This window comes from Vulpes lagopus, chromosome 3 (assembly GCF_018345385.1).
Source record: "Vulpes lagopus strain Blue_001 chromosome 3, ASM1834538v1, whole genome shotgun sequence".
NCBI lineage: Eukaryota > Metazoa > Chordata > Mammalia > Carnivora > Canidae > Vulpes > Vulpes lagopus.
Window position 1 is genome coordinate 98,680,324 of NC_054826.1, and position 14,783 is coordinate 98,695,106.

Below are 14,783 nucleotides of genomic sequence, written 5' to 3' on the forward strand. Positions count from 1 at the left end.
CATCAAGTTTCACAAGGGAAGCAATGATGCCATATCAATTTTCCTTTTACATGTAGGATTAGAAATTCAATGAACTTATTTCAGTGCCCAAGGGCAGAATTAGAAGTCGTAATGCAGGGAGTAGAGGAACTTGAGGGACAAGGAGGGCCTCCTCTGATACAAGGTGGTTTGCAGGATGGAGTTTCTTAATTCCAAGAGGTTGAGATTTTTTTCCTAGTCAGCTATTAATTATCTAGTCCTGATTTTTCAGCATTAGGATCAGAAAATGCTACCTCGGAACAAATCTCTCAAGAAACTGCTACGGTTTTCTACATAATCAGCTATCTGATAGATTTCCGTGTTTTATGAACATAAGAAAAAATGCACACTCCAAGGAACACCCCATGTATCTCTACTCAATCAGGTGCACCAACTGCCTCACTCAAGTGGACATCCAGACCAACTTCCGTCTACCACAAAGTTCTGAAAGGCTAAAGTCTTCCCCATAACTGTGTTTCCATCAGGGTCCCTCTAGCCCCCCCAAGTCCCCTCTCTTCCCGATGGCCCCACCGTGGGGCCCCCACCTGCCCGGTGTCCTTCCTCGAACACTTGAAATGCCAGCTCCTACTTGTGCCGCATCAGCAGCATCCGACCCAAAATACGGTCTAGAGAAGGCAGCACAAAGGAAGGGGCCACATCTGGGTGACCATCTCTGCATCTAGTTGCCCAGAATACAGCAAGTTATCAGTAAGAGGACTGAAAAAGACCCCTTGGGCTCAGCTCACATTCACAGAGAGGGCAGAGGTAGGGTGAAAACAATAGGAGGAAGGCCTGTGTTAAGGGACAAAGACTATGCTAGGACCAATAAACTGCCAAGTAGAACAACAGTCCCCTTCCTCTGGACCCCAGGATGAAACAGTGACAGAAGTGGTGAGGAATCGAGTCCTTCCCAAGGGCTCATGGGCACTCAGCACACCACCTTAGGAATGCCCATGGCTCACAGCACCCCAGCAGACAGCATGTACACAGAACACTCAACCAACCTCAAGGCAAACACAGCATGAAAACAGAAGGTGAAAGAGCTGGCTGCCAACAAGGTTCGAAGGCCTGACCTGCATGGGAGAGGACAGACCCTGTGTGGAACACCAGGCAGGCACTTTTCAAAGAAACACACAACCCAGTAAAACCTTTCTGGAAATGCTACTATAAAAATACAGAGACTGTAACACCTAAGGTAACTAGACACTACTGCTACCACAACGGTTTCGTGAACTTGACAACAAAAGATCAAGGCAGATCACGGTGACAACCAGATCCGATCTGATGTTCTCACTGACTTGTAATATGTCCCTTTGCAAAGCTAAGGATGAAACTGTACATCAGAAACTTTGACCAACAAGAGGGGTTTTCACAAAGTAACTCTGATAACATGAGTTTGAATCTACTTCAGTTCAAGCATACATTTGGTTTCTCATTGAAACCTGTTAGTGTGGAAAGTCAATCCATCCTAAAGTAAAGCTACCTTTAAAAATGCACCAGTAAGAATTATAATGCTCTGCTATAAATTAATGCAATCATGAGAAATAAGAGCCTTAGGGAAACAGGTTTATTTCAATGAACCCATTACACACATGCACTCGCACATACACGCTCGCACGCATTCTGTTACTCATCTGCTAAGTTACTTTTCATGCCAACGTATTAGTGACGTCACCTTGGTTATAAACACACTGGTGATGCTTTCCGGGTTATCACCTTCTGGATTGGGAGGTCCTAAGAGCTGCTCTCCTTCACCCTTCTCAAAGCTGTATAAGAAAGCAGGATTCAAGATATGCTGCAAAACCTACAAAAAAAATTTTAAAATGAAGGAGAAAAGCAAAGCCATGCTCTTCGTTTCTTTACTAAGGCAGGCAGGAGCATCAGTGGGTCATGTTGCACCCGTGATGCCAGATCTTGTCAAGGGTGTGACTAATCATCTTTTTACTGAAGTGGATAACTGGAAAGGTAGGTGAAAACAGGAGGAAAAGTGACGTCAGTCTGTCTACTCTTCTCATGTCAGATTAGTCATTTTCTAAAAACAAGGACACTAATAGACTAGTGTTCAACACTGGTTCACTCCAGATCTGCTGTATGCTTCGAACAGTCCACGTTATGGAACTATCCATGAGACACCGCATAACAGACAGTCCCCTCAATTCTCTAGGAAATTGGTTCCAATGCCCATGGCTCCTGCCGCCTAACAGTGGGACTCACTTTAGCTTTCAGCTCATCTCCAAAGTTGGGGTCATTGAAGTCCACAAAGCGAAAAAACAGGGCACGTTTTTGAGCGATGCTATAATTTTTGGGGATCTCTTCCTCCATATACTCTTTCAAGAATGTCATGTTGCAAAGGAAACGACCAGTGAAAGCCCGGAGCAGCTGGAACAGCAATTCTATGTCTCCATAATTCCTTCTGCAAGGTCAAACAAGAAGACAGATTAAGTTGGGGCCAGCTTTAGAACTACATGTGAGCTCTGACCAGCTCAAAGTCACAATCGGTTCTAACACGTGTAACTGCACGGGGCCAGTGAACCACAGCTAAGCACAAATTCCCATAGAGACTCTAGTTCAGCTTGCCGGATAGAACAAGTCACTCAATGTAAAGCCAAACAGAGGTACCCACTTGCAATAATTCAGCAGACAGTAGGCCAGCAGCTTGGGTTCCTTCCAATTAGTGGCTGCCATGTTCTCCTTTCGGTGTCTTTCTTGAAAGGTTTCACTAACCCACACGCGTCTCAACTGGCTCACCAGAGAATGTTGATTGGCCAGCCAGGAGTCATCATTTTTAACTATAATACTTATGATCTGTTAAAGAAGCGAGAGTTAGGGAACTGACAGGGTTCTCTATGCATCTTGCCTAAACTCTGAAGAGTTCAGGTGTTCAGAGAAGAGATGCTACCTTGATGGCCTGAAACTGAAGGTCTAGGCGCATGGTGCTGGTGCTGGGCGAACCAGGACGCACGGCAGTCTGGGTGCCACCAGGCAGCAGCAGAGTAATAAACCTGTTGGGGTTAGCTGCCAGCACATCTCGCAGAGGTCTGGCATCCTTGTGTTTTAAAAAACTCTGAAAACAGAATAAAACAAGCTATTTTAAGCTAGTCAAAACCCACAAAAGCCAAATTCTACGGTTCTTTCTAAGTCTTTCTAGGCAAGCCAAAAAGTCGCTATAAGCGCCCTTTAAAAAAAAAACAAAAAACCCTGCTTCTTAGCAGTAATAATACTTTGTGATTACGGATTTCATTATCTCAGCAACTCATTCGTTACCACCACCAAAATCCTAAAGGAGGATTCCTCCATTCAAACTTTCCACATACACACCAATGATGTTTCTAACACTCGGATATGTTACAGAAAAATACAGCTGGGGAACTGAACAGTGACGTATGAATTTCAGATTTCAGAGCACTCCAGCTGACACAAATCTGCAGGCACACCTGACTGCAGCTCGTGTGCCTACCATAAACATTCTGCTCCACTGGGGATCATTCAGGGTGGCTTCCATCATGAACAGCTCGACTGTCTGTGAGGGGTGCCGTGTCAAGAACTTGATCAGAGGCTCTCTGAAGGGACTGCCGGCCTAGAAAACACATGGAGAAAATGGCATGTTCTTGGGGTTTGAGGCTACATTGGCCTATTGACCTACCATGGCAGGAGAAGGCATCTCTCCCTCTTGTAAGTAGAGTGTGCTACAGCTATAAGCAAATGCTAAAATCAAACATGCTTCATGCTGTTAAATTAATTCACCTAAAACATAACAAGCCAACAGATGGAGGAAAAATCAGAATTAACCCCAAGTTTGATCATTACCTCAATCAACATAGCCCGTTCTGTTTTCATCACCACCTCTAACAAAGGCTTGACCAGAGTTTGAGGTGCAGCTGGGATCAGATGAAAAAGGTTTATAATAGCCGAACAAATTTTCATCTCCTAATGAAGAAAACCAGAAATTACAAAATAGGCCAATTAATTTTAGCAGCTAGAGATACCAATGTTACTACAGACCCTACTATGGTCTAGCTACATTCACAAGGCTAGCCACCAGAAGCAAAGAATTAACATGTAAAAAGCCACAATTTATCAATGTCAGGTAATTGCTGTGGCCCAAGGAAACTAACTGCCCTCTGCACTCAGATTTCATCTGACAACAGAGGGGAGAGGGAGCTGTGTACACCTGTGACTGTGCTGTGTCCGTTTTCGAGAATAGGGACAAATGTTGGAAGTGAACTGCTGGGTTGCCTACGCTTAGCCCCCTATAGTGGAGGAAACAAGCATGCCTGTGGCTGTCAGAGTGTTACGGTTCCCCCGCTTTGTTGTGACATCATGGGGTCTTCCCATCATACTAAGTTCTGAGGGTACAGACTCCTTTTGCCTTCAAAACTTAGCACAAAGAAAGTCTTCAAAAAATCCTTAAGTATTTATCCTGAAAAATTAAACATGAATGTAAATAAATGACTGACCACAGTACGAAGTATTTGTCAACCAGGCCTAAAGATGAAGCTGACAAATTGCTCTACTGAATCATATCCAAAATGTGAAGTGCCAAATTTCTGCACTTTTTAAGGTGCTAACAGCTCAGTGGTCAATCACTCCTGTTCCAACTTTCTGTTCTCAGTGGCAGTTCCCATTGTGTGGTATCCGCCATTCAAAGAGATCCCACATGGCCGGAGCCATGGCCACGGAAGGGAAGACTCCCTGATGTACTCCCCTGCCTTGTGTGTAACAGGATGTCCATCACACTAATGACAGTAAAATGGGGATGATGAACACTCGTCACGAGGGACCACATCCTAGGAACACCTGAACATATTTCCCCCAAAGCCTCTATGGAGAAAAAGACTAAACTGAGCTGGGGAAGAAATGAGAAAACATGGCTTGGTGTCACCCCACCTCTCCTGTAGAGTTCTTTTCTACAGAATTTCCAGGTCTTCACACAGAGCAAGCTCTATTCTGAAATTACAATGTGCTAATCATGACACTTTTGTATTATGGTTTTTGTTTTCCAAGTGCAGTCAGGGAACCACTTCTTTTGGTCTTCATGAGAGCACCGGAAGACAGGACTGACAATGTTATCATCCCCATTTTACAGCAGAGGGAAAGCTCGGGGCTTGACTGTCCCAAGTCCCAGCGCTGGGACTACATCAGTGTGGTGTGAGTGAGCAAGAGGTGCAGGGGGACCTGGGTGCTGAGGGGCAAGGAGGTTTTAAGCTCCAGGCAAGTGGGCACTTGCGAGTGTGAAATGAGCTCCTCCCAATTCCTAGCAGGTATGCTATTCTTTGTGTGGTTTCCTTCTAAAAGGTTGTTAGATGTGTGAGCTCGTACAAACATGATGAAGAGCGAAACCCAGGTGAATCTTAGACAGTATTGACATTTTGCAATTCTAACATGTAGGAAACCAAAGAACTTAGCATCTTGCTTTAAAACATCCTAATAGGAAACATGCTTGGCATCCGGACAGTTCACAGCAATGGTACTAATACAACTCCGCCACAGACAGACAATACGGCTCACTGCACTCCAAGGCACAACGCACTCTGTCCACCACAGAACCACAAATCACAGCAAAACCAAATGCGACAACACCCCCTCCTGTGCCTCCACTGAGATTCTCACCTCTACCCCTTCCATGGCAGGCTGAACCAAAACAAAAATTACAGCATGAAAAAAGGCAACAAAAAGGTAAAAAAGAAAAGAAAAAGAAAAGAAAAGATAAACTGTTCTTCACAGTACAAGTCATAAACTGACTTTAATAGGGTTATTCTCACCTCAAACTGACAGAATGGAGACAAGGAACATCTCCCGCACTCGGAAATGCTCTCCTGAGGATGGGGAGGAAAATCATCTTTTTTCTATTTATGTTATTTACATAAAAACTTCCCATATACTCATACACAGTAAAGATTATTGGGGGAAACAAGACAGGAAAGACAATTATCAAAAGCACACACAATAATTAACAAATGCTCAACAGCAAAAAAAATACACCTTCCACCCTTCTGATGTCAAAACAGAGCCCTTCAAACAGTGTAGGACAGAATACCTCCCTTCCCTAAATAAAATTTAAAACGCAGGAATTTCAGAATTCTTGCCCAGGGGGAGAAATTGTCAGACCTTGTGGTAAACAAACGCATTTAAAAATCTGGTTTTGTTTCGAGTAAGCTATGACCTTATGTGCAGTGCTGACATGAAAGAAAATCTCTTCCTCTCTCCCAGCACAAGTCAGAAGAGTACAGGTGGTTTAGCTCCCTCAACTGGGCATGAGTGAGGCCCCCACACCCAGAGGAACCCACAGGCCATGCTGCGCCCACAGATATCTGGGTTATTCTGTGGAGTGAAGCTGTGTATGCACATAGACTCAGCACATGTGGTCGTGAGTCCTCCCAAGGGAGTTTAACGCCAGAACCAGGCAAGCCTTCCTATACATGGTGCTCATGCAAAGCTCTGATCATCACAGTACCCAGCATTATAGAAAAGCCCGTGTTTGTTTTATTATAGTCAACTATTTAATAAGTCTTCAGTTATGGGTTCTCAATTATGTAATATTACTTGGGGATTCAACCAAATGGGGACAAACACGATGTAAGATCCATACTCAATTCTGAACAACATCCATAAAAAATTATCAGAGCTCAAGAGTACAAAGGCAGCTTGGCCCTGGGCTGAGGTGATGAAATGGTGGGCACGCTGCTCATGGACCCCAAACACCACAGCCTGAGGCTACCCTTGCAGAGCTGGGTGTTTCCAGGCCGGTCAAGGAGCAGACTCCTACGGTGGTCACCACATGTTCCTGCAGGAGTTGGGAGGACTTTCCGAAACTCACAGCTCCGTCTCCTGCCCACTGCCCCTGCCCCATCTAAGGAGCCCTCCAAATAACTTGCTATACAAATTTATGAAATCTTCCTGATCTAATGGAAGTAATTCACCTGCCTCCTAGGAGTTGTTAAATGTTTATTCTAGAACTGTGTGTTGCAGAGTTAACAGATAAAACAAACATAAAACTTAGAGCAAAAATACCTAGTGGATGAGACGGGGAGGAAAAGCACAGAGGCACCTGTACCTACTCCCAAAAGTTTAGGCTTTTAAAATACACTCTGCTCTTCCCCACAAAGAGGTTCCTGATTTTTCCCTGTGTATATAAGTAACGAACCTTCAAAGAGGTCATGGTGGTATAACACTCCTAAAAAAGTGTAAAATCCTGGTTTAGTTTTGCTTAGTTGGCTGTTTAGAAGCAGCAGGAATAGAGACTTACATAAACAAAACACCTTGACACAGAATGGTCAAAACAAAGCATAATTAAGCCAAAAAAAAAAAAAAATCCAAGTTGGGATGAAAAACAGCATCCAACATATAGGCACAGGAAGACAAAAAAGCCACGTTGATTATGCCTCTGAAAAGCTATAGAATCCCCTTATTAGGACACTGCCATACAATTTCACCAGGTTTAACAGGAACTTAGGGAAAACACGATCCTACCGATAGAACAGTCATCAACTTAAAAAGTATTTTAAAGGAATATTAACATATACAAAATAGATTCAAAACAGCAAGAACCATTATTTTTAAGAGCAAAATCTTAAAATGACCAACATCAGGCACATAAAAAAATTGAACTAAAGTAGTTTTCCCTTAAACCCATAAAAAATGTGTTTTTGAAGTACTGGCCATTTGATTTTTGGCAAACAGTTGGTGGGGCTTCAGACCCGTAAACATACACGCAGGTATTTATGTGATGCTTTGCTACACTATCCTCAGTGTCTGAAGTCCTGAAATCTATACTTAATTTCATGAGGCAGTGATGATGGGAAACAATGGGAAACCACAGCTGAGGAATGCACCACCATGCAGACAGCAGCTGCCAAAAACACTCTAGAAAATGTACTTTATAGCAAAACTAGTAAAAATGAAATACTAATATTTCAGGCTTCCCAGAATTCTCATCAACAAAAATGTCATATTAAGGTGAACAAAGGAGATTTTAAAGAAACACAAAAAGAAATGTTCAAGAATTAAGAAAAATAAAGGCAAAATGTAATGCTGGTAAAAGATGTTCAACACTTTACACGGACTATGATGACATAAACTGGGTTTCTGACCGGTATTTTACTTAAAAGCACTGCTCCAATATTAACATTGCCAGCAGCAGTGCCCGGCAGGGCTGCCCTTCCCAGAAGCAAACAAGTCACTCACGTTTCCGTCGCTCCTCTGGCCCCCTTTGTGGGTGAGGACCACCACTTCCATCCACTTTCGTAGATGTTGCTGTGGGGAAAAAACAACATCCTTAGACACTTTTCCCCTCACAGAGGATCAGTTCGATTCCATACTATTCTTACATGAAAATTCATATGTAATTATTAATTTCCATTATATTTAACGTAGGATGGCAGTGTTCATATTTGAAACAGCCCAACCAATGCTCTAGAGAGGAGGGTAACTAGCATCTGCGTCACGTTCTATGAACAAAAGGCTGAATTTATGCTGATAGAATAAAATAAAAAAGTCCTGAAACCTGATCATTCTAGTGCTGGCATCTTACTGCTGCCCTCTTATTACCATGTTACTTGGTGCTGCACCTGTTCATTGAGTGCCTGCAGAAGCCGGGCACCATGCTAGGTACCTGGGTGGAGAAGAGAAAGACAGGCAGACATCATCCTATCCTCGTTCCTCAGGTTCAAGTGGGGAGAACAGGTAAAGGACACAGGTGCCTGCTGTGGAACAGTCATGCTAAAGGTTACGAAAGAGGAACAGGAATCAGCTGGAGAAGGCAGTCAAGGTCAAGGAGGGTCCTGCACACCAGGCAGAGAAAAGGAGAGGGAAAGGCCCTGAGTCCACCAACAAGAAGGCTGGTTGCTATGTATGGCTAAGGAGCAATGGGCATGGGGTGGGAGGAATGGTGGTGGTGGAAGGGGGTGGGCAGGTGAGATGAGCATGGTCAGAGGCTGTACAAATTAGGGCAAACAGGAATCACTTCCCTTCTATGCAGAACAAGGGCAACTGTTAACATGGTAAGACTGTGTTCTACTCCAAGACCATGGAGGAGAGCGATCCCTGAGCCCAGAGCAACTCTGATCTGACCTGGGCATGCAGCAGGCAGCCTCCCAGCCATGATGTCCAGCAAAGCCTGGCAGATAGGCACTCAGAGCCTACAGGTAAAACCACAAGACTATCCAAATAACACAACTATCTTCATTGTCTCACACTGTCCAGACTTGTTCTTCAAACACTGAAACCCTGCAGGAAGTTAACTAGTTGTTTTTAAAAGGACTCCATGGTAAAAGAGACTTGGGGACACATGACTTAAATACACCTAGACTTAAATACACCTATAGGGCCAGTGTTCCAAATAACACACACTGAGAAAAACTAAAATTTATATGCTTTCAAAGAAACTAAGTACACTAAGCTATCTGCCAGTAAAATTCCTGGAAAGATATTAATCGCCAAGATCTACATTCATGAAACCTGACCTTACTACAACAGCTATTTTGCCAAAGATAAAAGAGGAACAAAACCAAAGGAAATGGGAGCAGCCAGCTGCATCACCTATCCTGTTTTCAGATTCCCCCCAAAAATACACTGATTGTATATAAATTCACTTTTAGTTCAAAAAGGAGCTATCCACCACAAATAACTACATGAGAGACTTCAAAGTCAAATGTCAAGCAGTTCAAATTTTTAAAATGGCAAATTTTCAGGATTGTGTTCATGAATGCCCATTCTACAGAGTAGGGTGTCTCAGCTCTTAAAATTATGCTGAAGGGTTGAGCTGCTAACCTTGAAAGTCCATCACACTCGGGAAAACAAAGGCTCAGAGATAGAGCACAGCTCTGAAGACCAGGACTCAAAGGGCAAATGTGTGTTTGACCATTGCACCACCCCTGCTGCAACGCAGCAGGCATGAACACATCAGAAGACCCATCCATGCCACACACGCAAATGCCCTGTTGGCAGAGACCTGGACTGGACTCTAGCAAGGTGTGAGCCAGAGGAACACAGCTGGACAAATGGTAGCTTCAGTTTCTTTATCCAAGAACATCAACATTCTCTACATTTAGAGAAATTTTAACCATTCTGAAAATAGCTACCATGCCAAAGAAGGGAGGGAAAAATCCTCTGAACAAATCAAAAACATAAACCCCCAAACTTCACTCTAGGGAGAAGACGACTCCTACCCCAAGTCAGAAACTATAGATTGTAAAGTGGTACAGCAGTCTCTTCACACTGTTTTACAAAATCTGGGTAATACCATTCACCGAATAACTCTCAGCTCACAGCCAAGTGTGAAGGGTCAGCCTGGTGGTAAAACCACCCACTAGCCACAAACACATCGCTTCTGGCAGGCATGCAAAGGCAGCGAAAAATGACAGCGGAGAGGGAAGAAATGAACATGACAACACTGGGACAGTCGGCACACATGCACAGGTCTCACACTGAATGGAGGATAAAATGCAGATCCGATGTGCTCTCCTTAGGAAGTGATACAACCTCATCTACTGTGATCACGTCTGTGAACGTGCGCATGCACATACACTGGTAGGGAGGGTGTGTATACACATCTAGAAGTTAAACAGGAAAGAGCCTTCCAATTCGGGAGATTTACTCCCATGGAATACTGTTTCCCGATAACACTCTAATAGGGCATCAGCTCCAATTCTTAGGGCCAACTGTAATACTACCAACTCCAAGTCAGGTGTTCCAGTCATTGTTCCTTTTTCAGGTATCTGCAGGTACGAAGACGCAGCAGGTGACAGAAAAAGCTGTGTGGTCCTCACACATCCATATATCTGCAACTCTACATACACTACATCTATATATGTCACCTCACCCCCACTTATAGCTAGGGTAAAGGTGCACCAAAACCAAAAAAAAAACCCAACTATCTTTGGTGTCCTGAGATGTCTAAATGGCCAAAGGCCACCTGAGAAACAGAAGCATGGGAAGTACGTACACGTCCACAATAACATACCATGAAATCCTAAGTTATTTATGAACGTCTACTTACTGGAAGCAAAACTGAATGCAGAAGAAAGTTAACAGCTGAACCTCCTTCATCTGCTTATATTCAAATTTAAACACTGTCCAACAGGTATTTTATTTGCGTAATTATTTTCTTGGTAATTTTAAAAACCCAAAAAACTCCTAAAGTTCTTACATGTTTTTCAATACATCACATCTATAATAGCAAAAGACTGGGAGCAATCTAGACATTCGTCAGTGGGGGAATGGTGAAGCAAATTCTGGCATGTCCACATAATGAAATATTACGTAGCCAGAAGACAGGTGGCTCAGCGGTTGAGCATCTGCCTTTGGTTCAGGACATGATCCCAGAGTTCTGGGATCGAGTCCCGCATCGGGCTCCCTGCATGGAGCCTGCTTCTCCCTCTGCCTGTGTCTCTCTGCCTTTCTCTCTCTGTGGGTCTCTCATGAATAAACAAAATCTTAAAAAAATTTAACAAAAAGAAAAAACACTTCATGTTCTGATCTGAAATGAGCGGTAAATAGAAAGAATATGACCCGTGTGTACATGGTGCTGCCTTTTGAGGGAAACAAAAGAATTATGTATGTCCTCCTATAAATGTAAAACATCTCAGACATACAGGAAACCATTATCACTGGCTATCCCCGGGAAGGGGAGATGGGCTGCTGGAAGACAGGGATGGGAGGAGATGTTCACAGTACCCCTTTCACACCTCCTGAATTTTAACCACCCCCATGTTACTCCCCCCCCCCCAAAAAAGACCCTTAAAATTTCAGGTTGAATACAGAGTATGTTTAAATGTAATATGGCTTACCATCATCTGATCACAAAATTTATCATTGAAGGAGTTTGGGAAAAGCCGGGTAACGGAAGTCAGACGATTCACGACGTTCAGCGTCAAGCTTCGATAATCCCCCAGCATCATCAACAAAGGTCGCATATGTGTATGTATTTGATCTACTTCTATGGTAGCACCTTCCAGAAACTATTTAAAAAGAAAGGTTATGGAGGAAAATAGACAACAAAATACACTTTATAACAGAATGAACTCATTCAACTCTAGCAGTGTTTTTATTTTCCGTGAGAAAATGAAATATTAGGCAAGCACATTCTAAAAGTTTATGATGAAATGAAGAAGACTAGTCATTACTGTCACTATTTTAATAGGCTCAGTGTTACTGGGAAACAAATGGAGACATTACTGGAATCCAATGTGTACTAACAAGAGGCAGCCTTCCAGGTGCATGAACCAGGTGAACAGGAAGAGCGCTGAAGACAGACCCTTGCCCGCACATACTACACGTGCATCCCACTAACCTTTCTCATGCAGGCTTCCCCGGCCTCCTGCAGCTCACTGTTGGTGGAATTCAGGGCCTTGAAGAGTGCAGCAATAATCTTCTCCCTGGACTGAGGAAGGTAATTGCAGGCAGCAAGCGCATCTTTCAGAAGAGAAATCAATGAGATTAATCAATTTCATTATTAACCTTAAAAACATATAAACAATTTCCTTGTCTAAAGGCTCTTACCAAACAACACAAAGTATGAATCACTGAACCACTTCCCATGTGTCTGCCCTCAAAAAAGATCAAAGAATGCCATGTGATCTTCTAACTCACATGGTCAGTGTTATTTAAGAGGGAAGCCAACAGCCTGTCAGAAGAGCCATGGTAAATATTACCCTGACCAGATAGATAGAGGGAGGAAGTGGAGGTGCCAACTGACACCCCTTCCCCAAGACATCCCCACAAGGGGTGAGAGAATAGCTGGGCTGTGGGCAGACACATTGAACTGGCCTTGAACTCTGGTGATGAGGGAATACACATGCAGCCTGGCTTTTCTTCCACTATCCATGTCAGGCAGCCTTCTCCCCACGTGAGGAGTTAGAGTTAAGGGCTTTGAAAATACAGATATTCTCAGAAAAGGGAATATGTTAGTCAAGAGAGAACATCTGACCAAGAGCAATGCCTGTACTAGCCAACAGGATTGCACAAGAGGCACTGGAAGAAAGGAATCCCAATGGAGGAAAGAAGCTGTCAAACTTGGCTGCCGAGCATCTCTCTCCCTCCCACCTGCTGTGTCTTCCACACCTCGGCCCCATGCTCATGCAGGTATTATGGCTTGCTTCTCAGCTCCTCTATCTCTAACTCAAGGAAGATTCTGGCAACATTTCATATAGAGTATAAAAACCAAGAAAGAGGACAGCCCGGGTGGCTCAGTGGTTTAGTGCCACCTTCAGCCCAGGGCCTGATCCTGGAGTCCCGGGATCGAGTCCCATGTCAGGCTCCCTGCATGGAGCCTGCTTCTCCCTCTGCCTGTGTCTCTGCCTCTCTCTCTCTCTCTCTGTATCTCTCATGAATAAATATTAAAAAATCATTGACTTAAAAAAATATAAATACATACATACATACATACATATATACATACATACCAAGAAAGCAAGAGACCAAGTCAACTAAAAAAAAACTTGTACTGGGTATTTATTTACCAAAAAAAAAAAAGTGTGTTGGGTGGTGGGGACGGGGTGGGTGTGGTGTGGTGTGATGCTTCTAAGTGAGTAGAATTCAAGTGAGTAAAAATTCAACAATGTAGCTGACGTTGCTCATGAAGCCTTGAAGACAGCAGAATCTCAAATGCTACCAAACCAATGTGCAAAACCTATGAAGGCTATAGTAGATCTTCCTATATACTCTGATTTGGGCGAAACTGGCAATATATGAATGCTATGACTGCTCTCTTCAACCAGAGTGTTCATCAGAGAACTATAGCATTAAGAGTTAATTACTACAAAGTAAAATGCATAGTGTACAAGAATAAACAACTGTTTGAATCCTAACAATCTATATGATCTGTTGACATCTCACAATGTCAACAGATTATATGTTTGACAAATACTCAAACATGATTATCCCACCTTAAAAAGAACGTAAAAAAAAAAACAAAAACACACAACCCCAAAAGACCACTGTCTCCTTGTACCTTCATACCCATGGCTTGTTTCAGATTTAATTCATATTAACTTACTTAATGCTGCAATTCGCAAAGGCACCAGTGATGGAAGGCTTTTGTAACAGGGCAGCTTTGTTAAAGCTGAGTCTTCAGCCTCACACAAATTTAACAGCTGTAAAAGATAAAATAATTTAATTTAGCCTGCTCTTACTGTGAAGACAAGTAACCTTGAAAATTACAGAACATAGCAATCTTACACACACACATACACACACACACACACACACACACAAACACACACAACACGATTAACGACTGATAAACTAAACTCAAATCCTAGGGAAAATTGAACGTGACAGAGCTTCCTTCTAAAGCAAACTGTGTCAGCCTCATTAGTGAAATAAATTCTTAGATACTTTCTCACCCACTCTGATACCATAACTGGCAATCACCTGAACTGCAAATATCATGATGGCAGGTACATCTCCCTCCTTATGAGCCATGGGCCCATGGCTCAACAAACATACGTGCTGTAATTCAATAGCTGAGTAGTAATACTTTTTTCAAGTACAGAAAAGCATAAAGAAGTTGAAGATCACTGGGAATACCGTTAACTGAGAGATTCCTGTAAAAATCTTTCCAAATATTTTATCATTCCCCAGTATATATTATATATCTAATACCCAAAATATCATACATGTTGTTCTATTACTGTTTTCTCTATTTACATCCTGGGAAAATGGGATAAACTTTATCGTATCTTTTTTCCCTCAAAGATTCCTACCTAGTAAAAGATTTCAAACAGCAAAAAAGGACATATATACTAATAAGCACTTTAAGCCACCAC

At 42.9% G+C, this 14,783-nt stretch overlaps 1 protein-coding gene across 12 annotated transcripts in view; it reads right to left on the reverse strand.

The window, feature by feature from the left end:
- LOC121486689 (transformation/transcription domain associated protein) overlaps positions 1 to 14,783 on the reverse strand; it is a 117,268-nt gene that overhangs the window by 58,414 nt on the left and 44,071 nt on the right. For 8 of the 12 annotated variants that reach the window (XM_041747817.1, XM_041747820.1, XM_041747821.1 and 5 more), the window contains 11 exons: positions 14,012 to 14,108; positions 12,308 to 12,429; positions 11,805 to 11,975; positions 8,203 to 8,271; positions 5,781 to 5,834; positions 3,826 to 3,945; positions 3,476 to 3,595; positions 2,918 to 3,082; positions 2,642 to 2,823; positions 2,233 to 2,431; positions 1,694 to 1,822 (listed from right to left, as the gene is read on the reverse strand). In XM_041747817.1, the coding sequence (XP_041603751.1) occupies positions 1,694 to 1,822; positions 2,233 to 2,431; positions 2,642 to 2,823; positions 2,918 to 3,082; positions 3,476 to 3,595; positions 3,826 to 3,945; positions 5,781 to 5,834; positions 8,203 to 8,271; positions 11,805 to 11,975; positions 12,308 to 12,429; positions 14,012 to 14,108 (1,428 nt within the window). The remainder of the gene's footprint in view (positions 1 to 1,693; positions 1,823 to 2,232; positions 2,432 to 2,641; positions 2,824 to 2,917; positions 3,083 to 3,475; positions 3,596 to 3,825; positions 3,946 to 5,780; positions 5,835 to 8,202; positions 8,272 to 11,804; positions 11,976 to 12,307; positions 12,430 to 14,011; positions 14,109 to 14,783) is intronic. The other 4 variants (XM_041747825.1, XM_041747826.1, XM_041747824.1 and 1 more) reach the window with 1 other exon arrangement.